The sequence below is a fragment of the Electrophorus electricus genome, chromosome 9 (genome assembly GCF_013358815.1).
Source record: "Electrophorus electricus isolate fEleEle1 chromosome 9, fEleEle1.pri, whole genome shotgun sequence".
Taxonomy (NCBI): Eukaryota; Metazoa; Chordata; class Actinopteri; order Gymnotiformes; family Gymnotidae; genus Electrophorus; species Electrophorus electricus.
The window spans coordinates 20,670,547-20,694,306 of NC_049543.1; the positions used below are offsets into that span (position 1 = coordinate 20,670,547).

General features: G+C 40.6%; 3 protein-coding genes and 3 non-coding genes across 20 annotated transcripts in view; 4 read left to right on the top strand and 2 right to left on the bottom strand.

Moving 5' to 3' along the window:
- The window catches only part of osbp (oxysterol binding protein), a 17,613-nt gene extending 12,991 nt beyond the window's left edge, over window positions 1–4,622 (bottom strand). For 3 of the 8 annotated variants that reach the window (XM_027020470.2, XM_027020471.2, XM_027020467.2), the window contains exons 1-3: window positions 3,448–3,539; window positions 3,164–3,334; window positions 726–934 (exon numbers count right to left, since the gene is read on the bottom strand). In XM_027020470.2, coding sequence (XP_026876271.1) covers window positions 726–934; window positions 3,164–3,334; window positions 3,448–3,494 — 427 coding nt within the window. In that variant the 5' untranslated portion in view covers window positions 3,495–3,539. Of the gene's footprint in view, window positions 1–725; window positions 935–3,163; window positions 3,335–3,447; window positions 3,540–4,533 lie in introns of those variants that run through there. The other 5 variants (XM_027020475.2, XM_027020468.2, XM_027020472.2 and 2 more) reach the window with 3 other exon arrangements.
- A 464-nt stretch (window positions 4,623–5,086) lies between these two features.
- trnaq-cug lies at window positions 5,087–5,158 on the top strand. The gene has a single exon. It is a non-coding gene; the product is annotated as a tRNA-Gln (tRNA).
- A 585-nt stretch (window positions 5,159–5,743) lies between these two features.
- trnaf-gaa lies at window positions 5,744–5,816 on the top strand. The gene has a single exon. It is a non-coding gene; the product is annotated as a tRNA-Phe (tRNA).
- A 108-nt stretch (window positions 5,817–5,924) lies between these two features.
- On the top strand, window positions 5,925–5,996 carry trnaq-cug. The gene has a single exon. It is a non-coding gene; the product is annotated as a tRNA-Gln (tRNA).
- A 1,944-nt stretch (window positions 5,997–7,940) lies between these two features.
- aptx (aprataxin) lies at window positions 7,941–13,705 on the top strand. 5 transcript variants are annotated; one of them, XM_027020447.2, is made up of 10 exons: window positions 7,941–7,991; window positions 8,355–8,488; window positions 8,904–8,950; window positions 9,076–9,129; window positions 9,325–9,579; window positions 10,037–10,096; window positions 10,408–10,634; window positions 10,805–10,908; window positions 11,297–11,463; window positions 11,912–13,705. In XM_027020447.2, the coding sequence occupies exons 2-9, from the start codon at window positions 8,359–8,361 to the stop codon at window positions 11,449–11,451; spliced, it is 1,032 nt and encodes a 343-aa protein (XP_026876248.2). In that variant the 5' UTR covers window positions 7,941–7,991; window positions 8,355–8,358; the 3' UTR covers window positions 11,452–11,463; window positions 11,912–13,705. The 5 variants fall into 5 exon arrangements, with proteins under 5 accessions (XP_026876248.2, XP_026876247.2, XP_026876249.2 ...); XM_027020446.2 differs by lacking the exon at window positions 11,912–13,705 and having other exon boundaries at window positions 11,297–11,775; XM_027020448.2 differs by lacking the exons at window positions 9,076–9,129; window positions 11,912–13,705 and having other exon boundaries at window positions 11,297–11,775.
- On the bottom strand, window positions 13,506–22,543 carry slc44a1a (solute carrier family 44 member 1a). Of its 4 annotated transcripts, none has more exons than XM_027020442.2 (17): window positions 22,277–22,543; window positions 22,125–22,196; window positions 21,629–21,715; window positions 20,934–21,076; window positions 20,130–20,266; window positions 19,889–19,982; window positions 18,252–18,421; window positions 18,073–18,162; window positions 17,676–17,815; window positions 17,021–17,207; window positions 16,564–16,732; window positions 16,097–16,253; window positions 15,712–15,795; window positions 15,290–15,427; window positions 14,763–14,999; window positions 14,123–14,203; window positions 13,506–13,924 (listed from the first exon to the last, which is right to left on the bottom strand). In XM_027020442.2, exons 2-17 carry the CDS (start codon window positions 22,146–22,148, stop codon window positions 13,901–13,903), a joined length of 1,962 nt encoding a protein of 653 aa, XP_026876243.2. In that variant the 5' UTR covers window positions 22,149–22,196; window positions 22,277–22,543; the 3' UTR covers window positions 13,506–13,900. The 4 variants fall into 4 exon arrangements, with proteins under 4 accessions (XP_026876243.2, XP_026876244.2, XP_026876246.1 ...); XM_027020443.2 differs by having other exon boundaries at window positions 22,125–22,201; XM_027020445.2 differs by having other exon boundaries at window positions 21,629–21,761; window positions 22,125–22,542.
- Window positions 22,544–23,760: the final 1,217 nt, after the last annotated feature.

A 23,760-nucleotide genomic window follows, 5' to 3' on the forward strand; every position in this document is an offset into this window, starting at 1 on the left:
CTTAACCTCATGCAATATTGCAAACAAATTCACTCCTAGTTGTGTTTACCAGAAACCCTATATGAACCAATTAGACAGTATATTAAAGTTAGTACTTTGTAATGCCTAGAAACCAGGAAAGTAATTAAACTGAAAAAAAGCATATCAAATTAGCGACTTTCATGAGTTGAGACTGAATTATTAGTCATTAAGACATTAATTAAAATTAATTAATGGCAGGAATTAATGGAAGGAAGCATGGCTTAAATTTGCCAAGTTGGCAAGCTAATTAGAGACAGAAAACAAGCAGCAACAGGACCTGAGCACCTTGCAGTCACTGAGTTGACCATGAACACCTTTGTATATGTAACACCTTTGAGTCAAATGTGAAGACATCTATGCAACAGCTAAAGCTTGGCCAAAATTGGTTCATGTGACAGGACACTGATCCCAAGAACACCAGCAAATCTACAACAGATAATGACATGGAATCTGTTGTGTGGTGTTCATCCAAGGTTGTATTTACCTCATTTTAAGACCTGCCAAGGACCAGATGATTCATTATGTCCTGATGCATAAAACCATTTAGCTCAAAGAGTGTATACCTTTTTTCACATGACTGTACATGTAGCTTTAATTTCTTGCCTGATACAAGCTTCTTCCCAAAACTAGCAATTTTGACAGCTCTTTCATATCCCAGCCGCTAGTGGTGGCTAGGCGAGACGAGGGGCCTGGCCATCACCCACCTGACTCGGCTTGCATGCGCACGGCTTTGGCCTTGGCCAGCTCCAGGGCCGTGATCCAGCGCTGCCGCTCCACCTCTGAGCTGGCCTTCAGGTGATAAGTCTGTGCGCCGCCGTTTGAGATCACGAAGTTGCACGAGTCCTCCACAGCAATGTTGGCCGTGGCCAGGTTGATGGTGCCACGGCACGTGTGACCCATCTCCGCCTGGGTCCTGATGGGGAGAGAAAGAATACATTTTTAAATCATTTCAACATTCCTACAAACATCAGCAAACTCATGTTAATGATTAAACATGGCCAATAACACAGGCATAGAGCCTGGAAATTGGTACTCTTACAGCAAACATTAAAAAGAAACTACTTGGCAGCCTTTGGTGAACCGCAGTAAAAGATTCATCGAGAAAGAACACCTTGAACTGTAAAGCACATAAATCTGTTATGCCCAAATCTGAAACGCATACAAACCAAGCTACTGTCAGCAAAACTCAGGCCTTCACTCATCTTTAAAGCATACAGGGATAGCCGCTGCTGAGGAGATCCGCGTTTATCTTCGTCAGCTCACATCACGCAGCCTCTTCTGTTTGGACTAAACACTTGTGATGTTTGAAACATCAACACTTTCTGATGAGTTTGCACTATGGGCTGGGCAGATGGGGAAGGCAAGGCAGACATGTGAGGCCCTGTATAACGATGCTCACATTTGTTTAAACTGATTTAGAGAGATCTCATGTGGGCCTTTCCACGAAAAGAAGATACAATATTTAAATACCACGGTATCTTTTCACAAGCAGGCCACTAAATTCAACCTTTGTGGGCAAGCCAGATGCCACAAAAGATGACAACAATCAGCAAAGCAGATCTAAATGCACATTCTATCTAATAACCTTTCACTGAAGGGATGAGACACATGGTGGACATGTAGCCGACGCTCTGGCCAAATCGTGAATCTAATTCCAGTTACATCTAGTCAATTTGCAGAGCAAGTCATTGGAAATCAAGCCACTAAACTAAAGGTTTCTCTCTTGTTGGGGAAGTCATACACTATAACAAGATATGGCCAAGGGCATTTCTACTACAATGATTAGGTCAACATTTAATTTTTACTAGGCCCCAATGTCTACTACTTTCTTCCACTCTAGTAGAGCCTCATCTGCATCACCAACACACTACATTACCAGTTTCCCAGATTTTGCTAAAAAGATTCACCACTAACTCACCACTATCACCGCTATTTAGTCAAAGGCAATGTTTAATCCATGTCTGGAAAATAAAATATGTTTTAGTTTTGACATCCACAACTAATACATGATAAAAAATCAAATGAAGTATTTTGTACATCATTTATGCAAATAAATACTTCCACTGTGCAGTGGCTGGCTTGTAATTTGTCAGTTTCATTAGCTGTGCTGCCATCTAATGACTGCAGGATGTCAAAAATTTTGGACCATCCAGGAGGAGGACAGGTCTTTCAATCTCCATTTGTCTGTCTGCCTGCATGCCCACTCGTGTCTCTGTCTCCCTCAAACACACACGTAGCCGCTCGCACACACACAGACACACAAAAGCACTTCCTACACATACTACACTGCTGAGTGTTGAAAAATCAAAGCTGGGTGCTTCAATTAGTTTGCAGTGCTGCCTCACAAGACAAGAGACAGTAAAAATGAGGGCTGAAGTAGCCCCTGAGATCTTCCTGAACTTGGATGACCCCCTCCCAACACACACACACACACACACACAGACAGCAGTCACTCTCTCTGAACAGTATGCAGAAAAATGTATTGAAACAAGTTCTGCATAAAGGTCAACATAAAATAATACTGTTAGCTTAATAAATACAATTTCCCCATGTACTGCTTGCTATAATTAGTAAAAAATTACCATGATACACAATCCCAGTTCTCCTTTGCAGGGTATATACTAAAGTAATCTTTTGCATAATTAGATGAAGATGAATACATAAAAGGGCTCATCATACCATTCTTGGCTTGCTAGACAAACAGTGTTGTTACACGCAAACAAACCCAACACATTAATAATTGACAAAGACGGATGAAGGGGGACGGCACGTGTCCATCAGAGCAGCTTGTGGCTTCTCCTCAGGTAAACTAGCATCATCTTACACATCGTTTCACTGACAAACAATGTCAATAAAATGTCCCCTATGCCAGATATTAAGCACCTCGTCCGCTCGGTCTCTCCGCAAAAAGCGCAAACAAGTGAGGTTCCTCCTTGGCAAATTAACAACTCTCACCTATCTAGCAATGAACAGCATTGTATAAGGCTTACGTTTCCATAGCGTGTCTTGTTGATCCGATATTACGGTGTTACGATGAAACTTGTCTTGCCTACAGACACCTCAAACCTTACAGCTGTGTTCGCTGTTTACCCATTACAGATCAGCATGTAAACATTTGTTAGAGGAAAAATTGAGGACTTACCTGTAGTAAGACAGCAAACCGTTGCTCAAGACGAACCATCGTCTTTGGTATCCCTTGATGTAATTTGTCCATTTGAAAAGCCAGCCTTTATAAGTATCTCCGGGTGCTGCAGTGGGTGCCTTGGGCTCCGACATCACGACAGCCCGAGGCTTCACAGTGTCTGCTAGGGGCCTGTTCATATGCAAAAACATTGTTTGTAACCCAACCTAAACACGGCTACGTCAGTAGTTAACAAAAGGGTCAATTACAAAAAAAGCCACTACAAAAAGCACAGACTGACGTACTTACTGTTTACCACGGGCAAGGTGAGCCCGTCAACATAGGTCAGCATTGATTAAAACAGCAACCGCGTTAGCTGACACCTCGGATGTCGGGGGCAATAACCTAGTGTAGTTGGCTTTTGGCCAGCTCGTTAAAGAAGTTTATTGCCGTGGCAAATGTCCGAGTGTGGCATTTGTAATGTAAAATTTTATCGTATTTTGTAATGAATATAGTTTAAGTAGTATCAACTTGCCAGAAGTGTTGGTCAAGCGCTGCATAGTGTTTCTATCTTAGCTTACTCGGTTTCGCCTACGTGTACAAAGTTGGCTAACCGTTAGCAGGTAAACCTGGCAATCTAGCCAGCCAAGAGCCACTTTTTTTTCATACTGCCGTTTACAGTTTACTGCATTTTGTAATAAACCAAATGATTAGTTTAAGATGCATTAATTACGACAGTAGCCCAATAGAACAGCTGAAGCCAAATGTGAACATGGCCATAACTCAAAACGTTAGCTATCTTGCTAACGCAAGTCTATTTTCACCGATATCATAAGAGGCCTGCTAGCAACACACTGTTGAATTAGCAAACTGGTAACATAATCTGTGTTTAAATATGTAGGTTAAGCATTTCGATGATATCCCCCGACTAGCTAGCTAGTCTGAAATTAAATCTCTTTAAACCACTTGAACCTGCAGCTGGCGACATGTCAACACCGAGTGTTCGCTAGCTAGGTTAGTTATAAATAACAAGATAACCTAGCTAGTAACATATTCGGCAGAATTAGCCAGCTACAGACAGTGAATGCGACAATTTCCACTGTTATTATATATACTAGCTAACATAGCTACGTAACGAGCTAAAGAATAATTGCAAATTATAACTTGATTAACAAACCAATGTAGTGATGGGGCTAAGAAATAGCTGGCTAGGCTAAGAAGCTCTCTAGCTATCTGACAGTAAACGAGTATTCATATATATATATACAGAGAGAGAGACAACACGGATATGACCGTAAATTACGCTCTAACAATAAATGGCACGAAATGTATACCTGTTATGTTACAAACTCATTTAGCTAACATCGTGGATATTCAAAACACAAGCCTACCTATCTCACAGTCCCCCTGGAACAAGGAAGTTGATTTCGTGTTCGCATGAGACGAAGTGCGACTCTGCGCCTGCATCGATGGACAACACAGCCGACTGACTTTTGCTGTCAATGTTTTCCTCACGTTGACAGAAAGAAAGTATTTAAAAGGTGTTTAGTGAAGCATTTTAATACATGTGTTTCAAATGGATATCTGTAAGTTTTACATTTAAATACTTTAATTATCAGTGCACTCAAAGTAAATTCCAAAAATATGGAATTTAGGATAGGGTAGGATATAACCTACAAATTGATATGTCCTATAAATTGTGTGTGTGTGTGTGTGTGTGTGTTTATATAAATATATAATCATAATAATATATATTACAAAATGTCATATAGGTTAATGATGAAGCTAGCAAATGTATCCTGTGCAATGTTGTTGTTGTTAATTATTTTTAAAACATTTCAAAGGAAGAAGGTACCGTTATCTTTTGATACTCTATTTTGTACCCAAAATATATGTTTTAATTTAATGTTTCACTTACATTATCTCCCACAACTTATCTATGAAGGTTCCATGGTGTAATGGTTAGCACTCTGGACTCTGAATCCAGCGATCCGAGTTCAAATCTCGGTGGAACCTTTGTCTTTCTGCTTCTGACTCCATTACACTTAGCTCAGGAAGTACAAAAGTGACCCATGAATCACTGCTGAGTCTGTCTGGATTCATTTGAACGGCTATTGCACAGTGGAAAACGCTTCACAGTTAAGTGGCATACTACTTTAACTATACAATGCAAATTAATGAAATACCTAATAAAAACCCAAGGCAAAAGTCTTGATTTAAGCCAGGTTGATTTATTTTGACACTATTTGATATCTTTGTTATTAAAGCACAATATTTGATCCGCTCAATGGAAAACTTTCATAAATAATTAATAATCTATTTGTTAATGAAACTTTTAATTATTACACGTGTCACCAACAGCCATATCAGAGGAAAGGCTACAAGTATTGTTTTTCAATTCAAGAGCAGTTACTGAGTGTTGTAATGCTGCCATCTAGCGTGGATATAAGCAGTAACGTGTCTATTAAAATATCTGAGAAAATGTATCTATAAAATATGAAATAACACATTAACACATTAATAATATTAATATTATTAATATTAATACTATTTAGTAATTTGTGCAATATGTTAAGAATAACTAAACAGTTCTTATCTGTGGCCGAAATAGCTCAGTTGGGAGAGCGTTAGACTGAAGATCTAAAGGTCCCTGGTTCGATCCCGGGTTTCGGCATAAGATAATACCTTTTACAAAGGGAAAATAAACCAAAAAAACCCTACATCTTTTTCCAGGTTTTAGGTTCTAGGTCCTTCTAGCTAGCCGCATACTTCCTTGTGTATGGGTTCCATGGTGTAATGGTTAGCACTCTGGACTCTGAATCCAGCGATCCGAGTTCAAATCTCGGTGGAACCTTTGTGGTAGTTTTGACTTGCTCTCTTGCTGACTTAAAGATAGGGTTTACCGAAGTCTTTTACAGTTTTTCTCATTTGGATACACATATTAAATGAATTAATAAATGAATAAATTAATGACTTATACTAAAATCCCACAATCATACAATATTTCTTCACAAATATAAACACAGTCTTATTTATTAAACACAGTTTGCAGTTCTTCTGCACTCATTTTGCAAAACATCACAATATTCAGTTCCTGTCAATACATGTCTCATTTTCCTAAACAGGAAGAGGACAGGGAAGACAAATAATTATTTGCAGAGACATATGACCAGTTCTTGTGGATAGTGCCATACCTTTAAACAATGGAATGAGTATGACGGAAGCTGTCGTATTACAGGAAAACTGATGAACAGATAGAGACATATAGGTTTTGACAAGCTCAATGCCCCATCCCTGGATGTTCACTGGAGTAGGTGAAGAGACCTTTTTAGAGGTTGCATGGTGTAATGCTTAGCTTAGTCTGACTTTAAATCTTGGTAGAACCTTCAGCTTTCTGTTTTTGACTTAATTTAGCATTTTTTACATTTTTACATCCCATGAACCACAACTGAGTCTTTCTGGATCCCTTTGAAGGGCTATTTAGTGTTCACTGTGTGAGTGAGAGAGCTCAAGTGCATCCCCTTGAATAATCAGTGCTTCCACTGACAGCAGTTGTAATTTACACGTTGTCAGCATTGTAACAGGTCACATGTATAAACTGGCAGGCAACTGTCATTCTTAAATCCCCAGTCAGCTAGTCTAAAAGTGAAACATTCAAATGTAAAATAAAGATGCAGACTTCAAAAATAGGAGAAGAGAATAGTCTTTTATTGCAGGTTAACATTAACAAGTATTTTTGAGGCACCCTCAGCAGAGGTTCTAACAATCTATTTATAGAGCAAACATTTTTATATATTTGTCAAAAGTGATTATGTATTCACTTCACCTTCTTTTACATATTAGTGTTTGCATTCACCAGCATTACATTCAAACCATACATTAGTCAATATATGCAAACTGATATTCAACACCCACACCAGTTGGAAGCCGTTACCACCACATTCCAAGACTTCTCTGGACCTTATCCTAAAAAACATTGTTTTTCTATACAGTCCTGAGCCTGGTATAGAATCTTACACATATCTCACACTGAGGTCCACTGAAGTCTACCCAGTATCCTTTATAGAAACCTTTACAGAGGCCTCCTCCCAGTACTCAAATCATTCTGAAAGGACACAGAATCTCTATACTCCCTTGTGTTTTATGTTATTAATAGGTATAATGCACTGTTAAGCACTCTTTTCCTTGTAAATACAATTTCTATTACCTCACAACATAAAAAAAACCAAACAATGATCATTATGCCATTATCTATAAGAAACATTCAAAACAGTAACCTGGTACGACATCTGGAGTAAGGGCAACTGTATGAAACATGCATACTATTTCTGTAATATTAGTAAGTTAGCTAATGTTTCATACAACACCAGTGATTAAAAAACAAAACAGCTTATACAGGCAATGGCATCAATAACCCCCCCCCCCCCCCCCCCCCTCCACACACACACACACACACACACACACAATATTTTCAAGCCTTGGCTGCTGCCCTGATTGTTATGGGTCCTTTCACTTTTATTCGAATAAAAATACAAATACAAATCATTTTCTGCCTCAACAATTACAGATACAAATACAAATACTGGGCTGTCTGCACATTCCTAATAGGGACATTCTGACTGAACTGTCTGTAACTGGCAACTGTGAGCCTTTAATGTTTAATAAATCTTCTGAAATATTTTAACACAATTCTAGGGCTTATTTTTATTGCAAAAACATCAACCTGCAAAAGACATGTAATGCCCTTACGGAGTAGTCAAACCTTTATTTTGAAATGTGTTGCCGAAAATGACCGGAACCGGTTATATTTGCTTACTTGCTTTCCCATTACCGCCTTCACATAGTTCAGGTGAGATATTTTATAGACTTTTTATACACTAATACAGTAACCAAGTCAAAAATAATTAGCCTATACATTTATCATTGTGATTTTTTTTATAACGGAGGACTAAGTCAATTTCAAAGTAAAGCAATGTAGCTAGCTAGCTTAACAGTCTTTAGTTAAATGACGTGATCGTGGACGTTAGCTCGCTGGCTAGCTACAACCTTAATTTTACACAGTTTATGATTTGAAATTCGCCAGTGATTAGAGCTACTGTTTCATTGGCTGTGGTAGCTTGTTGTTCAAGTCTGTACGGTAAAATAATCAATTTGTGCCGTAAGACAGTGATTGCACATCTGCATCGCGTTATCTGCTATTTGCTGTTCACAGAAAAATGCCAACTTGCTGGTTTGTTAGTGAAGATGACCGCCACAAACCCATTCAGCTTCCTCATCACCAGGCACTGACTCTGGGCCGGAGTCCAGAAACTAGAATTAAAGACCAAAAGTGCTCTAGAATGCAAGGTAACAGCACCCCGAAAATCCAAAATATCGTAATCTACCAAGTGTAAGTACCTGATCACTACAGGTTTACTCTCTCAAGGCAAGTGTTTTTAATGATATTACATCAAGTAATTTTTATTCGGTTAATATGTGCTTGGTCAATATCTACTATTATATGTTACTTACTTTATTATTAGTTATATCTCCAAAAGACTACATGATATTGATGATAAAATGATGACAGTGAGTTCAGTAAAATGATAGTTGACATTTTGGGGCCTTAATATTGTAGCCTTTTTAAAAATCTGGATCTAATAAAATTGAGATGCTTACTTATCACTTATCTTCCCATTTAATCTAATGCTAGGTAGAACTTGTCATGACTTGTCTCCGTCATGTATCAAGACAATCATAATATATTTATCTATTTTCATAGTTGAACTAAGAGCAGACTGCAACAAAGGATTCATCTTCGTGAAACAGGTTAGTCATTCTAGCATGTGAAGCTGATTAAAATAATTTTAAATAACATAAATGATTCTGCTAGGCTTGTCAGGTACAATGCTTAACCTTACCAATGCACAGATTATGTTCATGTTGCTTTACAGTTAGGTACTAACCCGACAAGTGTGGATAATGTGGTTGTGGGCAAAGGCAATCAGGTAAAACACATTGTTGGTGCAAACATATTGTCATTAGTGACCATTGTGCCAGACCATCTGGTTTGGAATTGATTTTGCCATAGTTTCAACCATTATTTGTGTAATGCTTGCTATGTTGCTTAGTAACTGAATCTGTCGTACAGGTTGCTGGCCATAACAACCTGTCAACGCCGTTTCCCTCACCTCTACAACCAGGTGACCCTAAAACAAGGCCAGAAGCTCCATATGGTCAACCAGCTCTTCCCATACACAGTGAGCTTCAATGAAGATGCCTCCAGCCCCACTTCTCCCAGGGAGGGAAGCAAGCCAACTAAGAGGCCCCACCAAAGGGACCCTTGCAGGGATGAGGCAGAGAGCCCTGCCAGCAAGGTAGCCACCTCTTCCCTTCAAGCGCGGGCAGCATACAGTCCACCTCTGGTGGAAAAAGCAACACCTGTGTCGGCCAAGGTGGTGAGTTTCTTTTTGCGCATTTTTTTATTGACACTTGTGCGACTTTCTGTATAGCTAAGATTATCTTTCACAATGCAGAAATCAGCTTTTAAAGAATATCCATCCCCTGTCAATGAGACATGAACGTCTGTGTGCTCATGCTTGTAGGGTATTTAGTGCTTGCCTCCACGTGTTTTCAGCTACCCATTGGCAGCTGCTGGAGAAGATGCCATGCTTGGCTTCCCATGTCTCAAAGGAAGCACACATTTGCTGGCACACTTCTCAGTTGGCAATTGTCCAACGCAGGAGAGTTAGCTTGCTAGTTGGTGGGTGAGAATTGGCATAACAACTAAAGATGGGAGAAAATGGATAAAAATACATTTTAAAAAAGGTTTACTTTAAAGAACAGGACTGAATCCTACAGAATTAGTTTTGTGTATGTAGTTTTACATCAAGGCAGTGAACATATTTTCTGCAGGAATCTGCTGGCCACTGGAGTCAGGGTCTCAAAGTGTCAATGCAGGACCCAAAGATGCAGGTATGATGAAATTAAATGTTGCTAATTCAGATGGAATTGATTTGAGTTGAGCTCGTGAAGTACTAGACATGGATTATCAGACACTCTGATAGAGATCAAACTTATTGACCACCACACTTTTATCATGCACTCTGGCTCCCAACATGTCATTGAGAAACCTTAGCCAGCTTATTTGAAAACCTCTGATCTAGTAGACACCATTCAGTTGTCCCTCCAGTATCTGCACAGCCATGAACTAAAAGCAAGAGCCCCTGCCATTGTGTAGCTTCCCACATCAACTACTTTTGCCTTGTGTCCACCTTGGTCCTAAGGTGTACAAGGATGAAAAGGTGGTAGTGATTAAAGACAAGTACCCGAAGGCAAGGCACCACTGGCTGGTGCTGCCTTGGGAGTTCATCTCCAGCCTGAAGGCCCTGCGGCCCGAGCATTGCCAGCTATTGAAACACATGCAGCAGGTGGGGGACAGCATGGTACAAAAGTGTCCCGACGGCCAGACATTGCGCTTCCGCCTGGGCTACCATGCCATACCGAGTATGAGGTGAGAGAGGCACCCCGTAATTGCTTTGAAGGTATTTTTCTTACACTTGTTACGCAGGGGCGAAGAGATAAAAATTGACAGTGGAAATGTGCATCATTGTGGGTTTAGGAAACAGCAAGACTTACTAATGTGGAAGTAATATTTTACGATATGTGTTGTTGCCTTCATAGTCACGTTCACCTGCACGTGATCAGTCAAGATTTTGATTCCCCTTGTCTGAAGAATAAGAAACACTGGAATTCATTTACCACAGACTACTTCATTGAATCTCAGGGTGAGTGGGATGTAAAACTGACTACTGCATAGATCTGGCACTATCCACCCCATTTACACTTCAATGGACAGTTTTCAGTGTTCTAACACATCTAGATAATAACCAAGAACCTTCAATAGCTTTTAAAACAGGAACTGTCCAAATAAACATGGGAAAATATTAAATAATCCACAAACCAGTCTGCTAACATAAAGTGGCACTAAAAACACATTTATTCCAGAATCCTCTCCCTGAATTGCTTTTTTTTAAACTGTAAAAAATCAAAACAAGATGTTATACATGGTGATAACATTTTCAACTTTATAGAAAGGCCTGAAGTAACAGTTTCAGACAAGTGAATTCTGGATGCAGAAAGCCTTAATCCTAATGTCTAACGTTTGCTTTGTAGACGTCATTGCCATGTTGGAGCGAGATGGAAAAGTGAGCGTGAAGGATGGCACGAGTGAGCTGCTGAAGCTGCCGTTGCACTGTCATGTCTGCCGCAAAGAGCAAGCGACAATACCGAAGCTAAAGGACCATCTCAAAACTCATCTTCCATCGTGAACCATCCCCAAAGTCAGCGAGTCAAACGAATATGTTATTGGCTTAAAATAAGAGCTCAGTATGTAGAGGTTTTGTTTTGTTTTGTAATAGGTAGGAAAAAGTACATGGAAGTGTTAGTTTCAATTACAGACAAGGAATACTTTATAACCAGGACACTAAGGTGTTTAAAATGGTGCCTTAAAGTGCTGGTAAATAATTTACAAACTACATATACGTTTGTGTGTGCAACAGACACAGATGACTTCTGTTACAGTAGTAAATGTTCTGTTTTAAAGGTTTAAGCTGTTTCGTAAGTTGAAATTAAATGGCTCGCGTTCATAAGGACATTTTGTGTTGGTCCAGTTAATGACGCATTGATTGCCTGTGCTATTTTTAGTGTGATTAAATGACAAGCATTTGGGCAAGAACAAGCTGATTTTAAATGTGCAAAACCTACTGCATTTCTTTTGACTTTAAATAGGACCGTGGTCCCCATCGTGCAAACGACCAGCTAATGACAATGAACTCTTCACACACTACTACGACAGAAAGGTCCCAGCTGTCATGAGTGACTGTGGACGACGCTTTAAAATTCCCCATAGCGGTGGTGCTGGACATTGGAACTGGACACACAAAAGCGGGCTTCGCTGGAGACGATTCCCCGTCGTGCGTAATATCCAGCGTGGGGTTTTCTGTCAATGGAGAAGACTAGTAAAACCAACTCAAGAGTGGAATGGTGAGAAACTGGGATGCACTAGAGGAACTGGTGTCTCCAGAGCACCATGACGATATGTCAGATCCACCTTTATGTCCGACGGCTACCGGAGGAAAGTTCGCTGAACACATACTCAGGACTTTCAAGGTTCCGGCAACGCGCATTACCAACCAATCCATATGGTCTGCTTTTTATGGTGGAACAAAATCTCAAGTAGTAGACTGTGGCCAATGTCTGAAGTTGTTCCCATTAATGATGGATAGCGTACAGCTAATGAAACCAGACAAGTGGAGTATGCCGATGAAACGCTAAACTGCTATTTGGAGAGTATCGTTTGCATCTCAGGAACTAGCATGTCTAACATTAAATAATTTTGCTTTGTTAGATAAAATAAACAAATACTGTTGTGTCCATTAACAGAGTCCTACAAAAACAATAACGCCATAACCCACTGTCTACCGGATGGAATGACACTTATACTGAGTAACGAGTGTTTTATGTGCCCGGAGGTCCTTTTTTAACTGTCTAGTTGGCCTTTGGAAGCCAAGTATATTGATTATGAACATTAATATCTGTGACGTTAAGCTGAAGAACGAACTCTTGAATAACGTCATCTGTGGTGGCTCGACGATGTTCCCAGGACTCCAGATGCACTTGCAGTGCGAGTTTAACACTTTAGTGGGTAAAAGTGTAAAGGTCGTAGTTGCATCAGAGTGCGACAACGCCATCTGGAAAGGAGGCTCAATTCAAGCCTCTTAACAAGTCTTTTCAGTCCCTGTGGATTTGGAGGAATGACTACAGAGAGAGGATCCTCTTTCTTGAAAAAATATTTCTTACTCTCATATGCTGCAATGACTGAATACTGGAAATTAAAGTTTCCACATGCAAAATTCTATTCATTAATCATTTTATGTACAATTTTAATCATAGTAAAACCACAGGTACCTAGTAGTACAAATACTAGTGATTGATGTTCCAGCTACTAACTACACCTTTGCATTAGGCCTACACAAAGATGTAGGTTAAGGATACAAATGACATCCTAGCAATAAAATGTAAGCTTATTCTAAAACATTCGCATTCAGGTGCTGCTAAAAACCCCAACTACCAACTCCTATACCCTGAACCTAGAATACAGCGCAGAGAGGACGTTCCAGTCTCAATTCCTCACTGGACGAATTTACTTTAAATTTAGTGTCTTTCTAGTTTAATTTCACAGTCAGAATTTCAAACCTTTTGCATTGTCTGATCAGTCCTTCGCAAAATATTGGGTCTATCATGCGCTACTTGTATTTAACCAAGTTTTGTTTTCTGGAACTAGAAGCAAGACTCCATTTTGGCAAAGGAAAAAGTGTCAATATTGGATTGCCTACCGTTTTTATTATAAATAAAAGCTGAATGATGTACAGAATAAATCATAGACATATCTCAACTAGAAAAAAACCTGAGACAGCATAAGAAAACCAACAATAACAACAACTTATGTTATGTTAACAGTTCTCAAACTTATACCCTTTAAATACAAAACGACTCCACTTACAGGTCCAAAAAAAAAAAAAATTATCTACAAAAGTATTGCTAAAAGCATTTCAGATTTAGTCATACAAAAGACGGTCAAAAGAAGTATGCATAGTTGTCTCACAGGTGCTTATGTAGTTAGATCACATAGTGAGGAAAAATCCCTGGTGAAGCCGTTAGCCTACTCCATCAGAAGCACCTGCTGTTGGCGTAACAAGTGTTAAAGGCTGATCCTCGTCATGCCGACGTTCCTGCACGAGTCTGAAACACAAACATGCCCAGTGCACTGCATCATGCCAGCATGTGTGGGTGTCCTTAATATGTCCACGTTTTCAAATATAGGAGTTTGTGTTGCACTGTGCACATGTCCCACAGAACATAATGGGATAAGTACCTTCAAACTATTTTCTTTGGCAGTACTGTACAAAGTAACAAAAAAAAAAGCACTTAAGCGCTCACCATTGGTTTCATTTCCCTGCTGTCTCCACCTGCAGCTCTCTTCCCCTCTGCTTCAGCTTTTCGGCTGCTCTCCACGAACTCCTGTTGCAGGGTAGAAGTGTCAGGGACAATGACACTATATAGCAATACATCACCTGTGACTTAGGGCTCCTGTGTCAATTTGATCAAACTGTTTCATTTTGTTTAGCTCATTTCATCTGAAGCAGGTGGCTTACCCCGTCATGCACAAACTACTTGATTAGATATTTTAAACTGTGCCACCAACAACCTGTCCTTTTGTTTTGACCAAATGGGGGCTTTCAAACAGACAAATCATTTATGGCAGAAGTAAACTTTGATGCAACTGTGTAAATCTACTAAAAAGTAAAGCCTCACAATGGTCCCAGCCAGCTTAGAGCAATGATATCCAATTAGAGTGCCTTTTATGTCACAAAAAACCAAAGCAGTAGTGCTGTCCTCCAAGTGCATTTAGCCCTTCTACAATACCATGATAGCAGAAGCTCCATCACAATGGAAACAGGTGTTAGCCATCACACTCATTAATTGCTATGTGGATAGTAGATGGGACGTGGTTAAGGGATTCACTCAACCGGGTAAGCAATAAAGAAATCTAGACAAATAATCAAATGGCTTGGATTACCATCAGCGCTTTGTCCATGTAGTACTCGCTGCCGGGACTGCCATCGTTGTACTTTGTGTCGATGGCGAAGCAGAGGAAGAGTACGTCCACCACCATCTCGAAGATGGACAGGAAGCAGTGGGCCACCAGGAAGGCGAATATGCACACAATGATGAGCGGCAGGACCCACACCGTGTACTCACGTTGGTAGTTCAGTGCCAGCACACCCGCGAACGCCGTGCATGACACAATCAGGACCTGGAAGCCCACCCCCACCATTTGGTTACAACTGCCCACTTTGAATACAACATTGTGTCCAATAAAACCTGCACACTACTGGATTAACATTGTGGAAGTGGCAAAACGGATAAAGTATGCAAAAGTCCATTTAAAATAATAATTTAAAAAAATAAATAAATTGAAAAATGGATTTATATAAAGAATGCTAAATGTAAAGACTCAGACCTATGGAGAACTCAGGTAGGACGACACTGACAGAACATTCTCTATTTGCTACTTAGCTCCGAAAGTCATGTTGTCTGCAGTACCTTTCCTAAAAACAGGACAAAATCTCCAACAGAATTGATGGTAGCGACACGAAGCGCATTCTCAGCGAGGATGATGAAGGCATCTCGGGCCGACGTACAGAAGCTGGTGCTGTTTATTGCTGTAGCTACATATGCGTTCTTGAGGAAGGAAGACAGTTTCAAGAAAAACGTCAATATTCAACAACAAATATTGGCGCAACAAATGTATACTAAATTGTTCATTCTAAGCACAACTAAACAGTTAATCAACAAGGAGGAATTGTGTATAACTTGCTTCAAAGAAAAATTGCAATCATCATCATAATGTGGTGATAGCATCTTTACCAGCAATGATGATATAAACACCAACCACATCAAGCTCTGTCAGCTTATCAAATCCTAGGTAGAGCTTGTTGTTTTAAACATGGTCTGTATCTACTCACTTGATTCAGGAAGCTGAGGCACTTTTCAAGACACCACAAACAGCAGACACAGGCTTTCAACATGCATCGAGCACAAGCATTTTCCTGTGGGAGATAATGTTAAACCACTATTAATGTTATGACATGAATCGTTTATAACAATGTAACCCTCAATCACCTCACTGAACTCACACATACAGTATGGAATGAAAACCTGGCACTGAAATGGATTAATTAAATCAATTACTTCAAAACTGCTTAAAATTTAGTATGTCAGTAGCTGCCTTCTCCCAAAGAAGACTATAAATTTCTCACCTTTTTGGCCTGACAAAGCGTTAAACCAAGTTTTAAACCAAGGTCTCAGAAATGAGGCTCGGCCTCTGGAGATTTTACGCAGGACACTCACACTGCCTTTGAGCTGGCTGTGGATGTAGGTGAGGATGAGACGGGGGAGCTCCACCAGCGTGATGATGAAGGCCCCCTTTGCCACCGTGCCCAGGTGGTAGCGCATCAGCCGCATTGCCGACGAAACGATGGGAGTCAGTGGCAACTGCGACTTATCTCTAAGGTGAATGCAGAAACCGTTAGCGAGTGGATAATGAGTGCCATGATCATCATGGGCAAGCTAGTAGCACACAAACTGGTTGTTGGTGTGCATTTCTGCTGAAGTAGATGCAAGTAAAAGCTGAATTTCTGTGGTAAGCCCCATGCCTCCTCATTCCTTTGACCTCTGATCTGGTGAAATAGTGTGACCACTAGCCTTGCCTCAGTCATCAACTAGCAGGCCAGGAAAAACAAAGTGACAGATTTAAAAAACATCTTTATATGACGAGCCCCACCACTCATCATTCTGAACGACCTTAGACCCCTGACCTTGTGAAGTAGTACGTGACGACTGCCCCCGCCACAGTCATCTGCTGGCAGGCCAGGATGAACTCACTGACCCAGATCAGACCCACAGCATGGTACCACACCATGTACTGCAGAGGCTCAGCCATCTGGAACTCCACCAATCCTGTCTGGTTATTTTTCACTGGGTTTCCTGCAAACATGTGGCAACACAGTTACTAGCCATTCTCAAATACACATTATTACATTGCTTTTACACAGAACCAATTTAATTTATATAGTGCTAATGCAAAGTTTAAAATAAATACATATGGCTAACTGAAAGTGCTTTCATTTTGGCCTGACCCATAAATCCCCTAAAACACGTCCAAAAATATTTGACGAGCCTTTGCGTTGTACCTGTTTCTGCAGTGCAAGTATATAAAGGTTATTATAATGATGAATTTTCTTTGAAACATTATGGTGCTGGGCAGAATCGAACCTGCTGTCCCAAGCAGGAGCAGCACAGTGATCCAGTAGACCCAGAAGAGCATGAGGGTGAGGAAGGTCCAGAAGGGTTGCATCACAAGCAGGGGCAGGTGGCCGAACACTTTGCTGGCGACGCGGAACAGCGCAATAGTCAAAGCCACGCGCTTCCTCATGAAGAACATCAGCAGGAGCAGCACAATCTGATGGGGGTAGGGAGGGGAGGAGACATGGGTGAGAGCACGAATCATGTTGACTGACAAGTGTTTTCAGTCCCGTGACTGGCCACTTTATATTAGAATGTGTGCAATGCCTTCATAATTACTGAATAATAATTCTTCTATATGTTAATTATTAAGAGAGAACTTGAATGGCACAGTTCTGACAGACCCAGGCTATGTGGTTGCATGTGTACTTTAAGATTGGCAGGTATTTTGATTCTGTCAAGTTCCTCACATTTACACACGGAACATATTATTTCACATAAATACTCATTAATACATAAAATGTAATTCACACTTAAATATATCCAATGCTTTGACCTTTGTGATCATGAGTTAAATTCAGGATTGAATGTCCACAGAAATATAATGGACAACACAACACCCCCCCCCCCCCCCCCCCCCCCCCCCACACACACACACCCACCCACACTCATGCACGGTCAGTACCGTGAAGACTGTAGCAGCTATGGCGTAGATGAGCAGGGCCTTCTGGTTATCCTCAGCCACCTGGAGTTCGCTAGCAGGCAGAGTCGTGTTCGCAGATACCCGGTGGTCTACATAGAGCCACCAGAGAACTCCAGTACCACCTGAAAGATGGTATGCCTTATGTTAGCTTCAAAATCTGGAAAATCTGGCTATTTAACTAACCGCCAGCCTCCACTTTACCAATAAATCAGAAAGTATGCAATTTCTTCATAAATCCCTGAATAATCATTCCCCAGTCTGTGGATTGTTTTTAAGAGACTAGGATGCCAGTTTTGGGAAAAGGGAATCTTATCTTTTTGTGCTAACAGGTCTGACAGTGTAACAAGCAAGCATGACCAGCAAGCTTAGGACAACGTACCCAGGGATCCGAGAACCACAATAGCTGTGAGAAGCCACACCAGAACAGCTGAGATGAAGCGAATCAGTGCCATGAGAATTATGGAGAGAACTGGAGGGAGCAAAAGAGACATGAGTGGCAGGCGGCTAAGGGATTAGAGCCTTCTATATTGTGGGAGGAGCTTAACAGAGGGTAGCTACCTAATGAGAGCATGCATAGCCCCATAATGATCTCCTTCGAGGTCATCACCCCAGCGATGACCCTGTGCAGCACACTGTTGTCACTGACGAACGTGATAAGGGCCTCAGCGAACTTGGAGTAGCAGGCGATGTCCGCTGGGGTGCAGCGGTGGAAAACTGGTAAAGACTTACTGCACAATTACAGAGCAGATTATCAACACAAACGCATTACAAAAGTGGCGGTCATACAGTTTAATTACTGCATATACAGTGCCTCCAAGTAGTATTCAACCCCTTGCAGATTTTGCAGGTTTACACATTTGGAGTTAACTTAGCATTGTGAAATTTGGACTGTAGATGGGCGTGGACATGTGAAATGCACTGCAGCTAAAAAATGTTATTTCTCTGGTTTTTTTTTTTTGGTTTTTTTTTTTTTTAACCAGAGAGTCAATTATTATTCAACCCCTCAACCCACCAGAATTCTGTTTGGTTCCCTCAAGTATTAAGAAGCAATTGAGGTATTAAGAACAATGAGCTTCACATCCTTGGATTAATTTTCATTTTTCCCCCCCCAACCTGTTCTGACTATAAAAGCCCCTCCCCAAACAAGTGAACAGCACTCATACATGGTCAACATGGGAAGAATTAAGGAACATTCCAAGGCCATCAGAGACAAAATTGTGGAGGGTCACAAGGCTGGCAAGAGGTACAAAACCCTTTCCAAGGAGTTGGGCCTACCTGTCTCCACCATTGGGAGCATCATCCAGAAGTGTTATGGAACTATTGTTAACCTTCCATGGCCTGGACAGCCTTTCAAAGTTTCCTCCCATGCTGAGGCCAGGCTTGTACAAACGGTCAAGGACAACAAGGAGGGAGCTCTGGGGAGATCTCATGGTGGTGGGGACATTGGTTTCAATAAATACCATAAGTAACGTACTCCACTGCAATGGTCTCCATTCCAGGCGAGCCCGTAAGGTACATTTACTTTCAAAGCGTCATGTCAAGGCCTGTCTAAAGTTTGCTCATGATCACTTGAAAAATTCTGAGGCAGACTGGTTCAAGGTTCTCTGGTCTGATGAGACCAAGATTGAGTTATTTGGTGCCAGCCACACCCAGGGCATTTGGCAAGAGGATGGCACTGCATACGACCCCAAGAATACCATCCCTACAGTCAAGCATGGTGGTGGCAACATCATGCTGTGGGGCTGCTTCTCAGCCAAGGGAGGATGGCACTGCATACGACTCCATGAATACCATCCCTACAGTCAAGCATGGTGGTGGCAACATCATGCTGTGGGGCTGCTTCTCAGCCAAGGGGCCCAGCCATCTGGTCCATATCCACAGGAAGATGGATAGCACAGCCTACCTAGAGATTTTTGCCAAAAACCTCACCCCCTCCATCATGGATCTTAAGATGGGTCGTCATTTCAGCTTCCAGCAGGTCAACGTAATATTTAGGCATCTTTTAATAAATGCTACTCTTGTTCAAAATTTGCAGGCTCCAAATTATTTGCATCTTGCTGAATTTGAAAAATCTGCAGGGGGTTGAATACTTCTTGGAGGCACTGTACTTAAACCTATGACCACTTGCAGCATTTGTCCATAATTTCAAATGTAATATATTCTTATAATAGACTTTGAATTATAATATGTTTTACCTCGGAGGAACTGGAAGCTTGGGACATTTGGTAGCCCTGTTTGGATCAGTGGGGTATGTGCTGGGGTTCAGTTCATAGGAGCACAAATAAGATCCTAAAAGTTAAGGGGAAAAAAAGAATGTCAGCCAGTCATATCATTCCTTATGGCTTTTCATGACATGGAGATATGAAAAGAAACTGATCCCAAGTTACTTCTTTGAAAAGCTTTTCAAATATTCTGGAAAGGCAAAGAAGTGCTAACCGTTGCTCTCTGCGAACTTTTTGAGATCTTCATAGGTTTGCAGTTCGGCCTCTGGACAACTGGAGACGCACAGGGCCATGGACTTGATCTTCCTTCTCACTACATCAACGTTGCAGGGGTCCAGGAAAAAAACATACCTACACAATAGAAACAAAACTGTATGTGGAAATACAGACCTGGAAAACTTAAATATGCAAATCTGGGATGGCAATTCATCAAAGGTGTTTTATTTTTTTTCATATTATGAAATTCTATTTATTTGCATTATAAATAAAATTAGAAATATTATTGTTTTATTGTATGCTATTCTCATTCATCATGACATTCCTGTCACTTGGATATAAACATTTTAGACATAAGAAGAAGAAAGACTGATGTGTTAAGGGTGAGGACAGGGTTAGAGGTCATCTTTATGTGTGCAGCTCTTCAAAAAATGCTGCCTGACAGTTTTGGGAGGGTTAAATCTTCTTACATGAACTAATATGATTAGACCTACCCCCAAAATGTTCCTCAGACAATTGCACAGGTTTCCAATAGTCAACATATTAATTGAAATATAAGAAGGCTGACAAAGTCCTATAGCTCTACAGAGGAGCCCAGGGGTTGGGTGCAAATCAGTGCCTTGCAGTTTCTTGAATCCATCCAATTCTGCCATTCATCTTAATTTCAGCTTTTTCAAGGGTTGAATCAAATACTAATCACAGAGGTGATTATGACGACCCCCCCCCCCCCAAAGACTGGTCTAACTCACCTTAATAACATTAGAGCAATTTTGAAGTTTAGTTTCCTCTTTGCTCTACTTACTTTTTTGAGGTTTGGTCTTGGCCGCTGAGTTCGATCCCCGGGATTTTGCCATTCTTCTGCCCGCAGATGTTGCCGTAGCTGTCATACCCTGAAATGAGTCTGGAGGCTGCCCCGGTGGATATGGCAAAACCACAAATAAAGAGCTACCAAAATAAAAATCAAAGCATATTAAGAGATAACAAATACAATCTGACTCACAAAACTTATAAAGTAAAACAGTATGTTTTTGAGTGGCCTCTGAATACACCTACTACTTCTTAATTATAGGATTTAAATACACTCAAGGTTTATCCCAAATATCACCCTTGTTTGGTACACCTTTTAGTTGTACCGTGTAACCATGAATGTGCCCTACCCTTCTACTACCTTATTGTGAGGGGGACCCTCTTAAAAACGGTGATGACTTATACATAAGTACAAACTCCAGCAATGCTGCTGTGCCTTTGCGACTATCCTGTCAATGTCACTGCTGTGTTGAAACGTTCCATCGCCAAAAATGATATAGGCAATCATGCGGGTTAACCTTTGCTCAAAAACTGGTCATCGACGTAGGCGGTAGACATCGACTGACAAAGTGTGGATGGCAACGGATAAGCTACAGTCTAGAAATGCACACACATAAACAGAAATGTGAACCTATTAAAATGGCCTCAGCTGTTCCGAGTAAAATGGTCGATGTCAAATCATGTACTCACCATCCCGATATTGAATATAGCAAAAAGGAGGAGCCATAGAATGTCAGTGCACTGGCGATCCTCCAGAGGTTTCCAGTCTCGCTTTTTCTACCAAAAACACGAAATCATTTTTCTTTTGTTCACGCGCGGCATCCTAAAAGTTTACAAGGAAAACTTTTTTTAAATAAATGCGGGCAGCCACCTTTCAGGCGGAAATGAGGTCATCACTATTGCCAACCCTGGCCTTATTCATCCTCTGCCAGTTTTATGATATCGGTATTTAAATACCTTCTTTTGCTATTTCTCCATATATGGTAGTCCTAATGAATTAGGCCTAAACCTGGGACTCTGTTGTAGGTTCAAACTAAGGTCTACAGTCTCCAGGCCATGACGGCTGTAGTGCAATCGAAACTGTTTCTTTCAAATAATATATACTTCAACGTGATATCAAATATATTGAGCCTACAACAAATATGCAATGGAATGCATGCATTGAATAAGATTTCTGTATGCTTACCTCTGTGCTACCACAGCATCCCATTGCAGGAAACTCCTGAGTTGAGAATCGTAATTACGGAGGAAACAACACCTAAACTAACCGGGAGTTGCCTGGTTATGTTCTAGTTTTTAAGGAAAGCAAGCAAAACAGAACAATATCCTGAACAATACCTCTAGATGTCTGCATGTGGAGTGACTAGAAAACGCACACGGGTCGCACGTCCTATCACTTCCAAGTCGCGTATCTTGCGGAATGGATGAACTTTGGGTTTTTTATATTTCTCGGGATTTGTCGGAAGAAGAATACTTCCTCAATTTTGTGTCTACTAGTAGCAAACGCGAGGGCGGAAATAATCCTTGAGCATGTTTAGCCTGCTGAACGTGGATCAGGCGTTTTTGTGACTAGTCCAAGACAACGTATCCGCTAGAAGTCACAACTGATCCCGAGTCGGCTTATCTAGTTTTGAAAGATTGACAGACGGCGCCAGATTTGATTGACAAAGCGTCAGTTTACTAGTTACTGTAGAAGTCTCCAATACATTATTCAAAATTTAAGACGTGTTTTTGGGTGAGTCAATAGAACATCGACAAAAATGTGTAATATTTACTTAATTTTAAATTATTTAAAAATTAAACGATATAAAGTGATTAGCCTACATCTGAAGTGTGCCGTTCTGCAAGCTCTGATTACAAGGATAAAAAAAAAAAAGGATTTTTTGTTGTTGTTGTTGTTTCTTTGGATGGATATTTTTCACCAGTAGATGGCGACAGGTTCCCTGGACTCACGCTGTCACCTGGTTTCGACAAATATAAAAGATATGACCTACTTCAGTAACAGTTTCGGTTTTTTGGCAACACAGAGTGCTGAGAATGGCCCCATGCGATACCTAGCTACACATGCTGTCGTTTGATATAATTAAGCATCATTTACCGAAAATGACAATTGTTTGGAAAGAAAGTGAGCAGAGAACGGCCTCCATCTGATTTCAATTCCTTTACCAATAGACAGTTAAATATTGTGTCATTTGTGGACACTTGAGACAGAATTTCAGATAGAAATGGGAATAGGGCAGTTTAAGCCTACTTTTTGTTCTGAGTGTGTCTCTTCTGTTCCCTAGGTCTCGTCTACTGCATTGCTCTACTTTAATGTTTTAGATAATGTTGCCCATTCCGTCTGAACTTAACAGTGTATAAGTAGTTATGGTGTTACTTGCATTGTTTTGCACTTGTTTTGTATGTGAAAAAAAAGGTCTAATCTTTCATAATTTCCCACTTTTTCCATTGTACATTCTCACAATCTTCTGTGCCTGTGTACTAGCTCAAGTTTGGCTCCAAATCTGTACAAATCAAGAAATAACCACTACTTGTCCTCACCGACTACACACTTATATCAACCAGTAGTAAAAATACCCATTCCAAAGTGTAAAATAACTGTTTCAAAACCAATAAAAATGTTAGTAATTTGTTCTTTGTTAGTAAGCCTAGTGTGGAAGCTAAAAAGCCTTTTGGCTTTAGAGGTGGAATTTTCTCTCAGTCACATGCTGACATTGTGGTGTACAAGATATCTAAGTCCCCCTTTGGATTCGGTGAGATGGTTTACTCACTGTAGTTTTTTCACAGCTGTCTACTGACACACACGCCACTAGTGCTCAATA

Excerpts from the sequence above, each read along its gene's own strand:
- aptx (XM_027020447.2), top strand. The coding sequence starts at position 8,359 with ATGCCAACTTGCTGGTTTGTTAGTGAAGATGACCGCCACAAACCCATT. Across the intron at positions 8,489-8,903 it reads AAAGTGCTCTAGAATGCAAG|TTGAACTAAGAGCAGACTGC; the intron begins GTAACAGCACCC and ends CTATTTTCATAG. Across the intron at positions 10,635-10,804 it reads CATGCCATACCGAGTATGAG|TCACGTTCACCTGCACGTGA; the intron begins GTGAGAGAGGCA and ends TTGCCTTCATAG.
- slc44a1a (XM_027020442.2), bottom strand. The coding sequence starts at position 22,148 with ATGGGATGCTGTGGTAGCACAGAG. Across the intron at positions 15,428-15,711 it reads GCCTCAGCTTCCTGAATCAA|AACGCATATGTAGCTACAGC; the intron begins GTGAGTAGATAC and ends TCCTTCCTCAAG. Across the intron at positions 14,204-14,762 it reads ACATGGACAAAGCGCTGATG|GAGTTCGTGGAGAGCAGCCG; the intron begins GTAATCCAAGCC and ends ACCCTGCAACAG.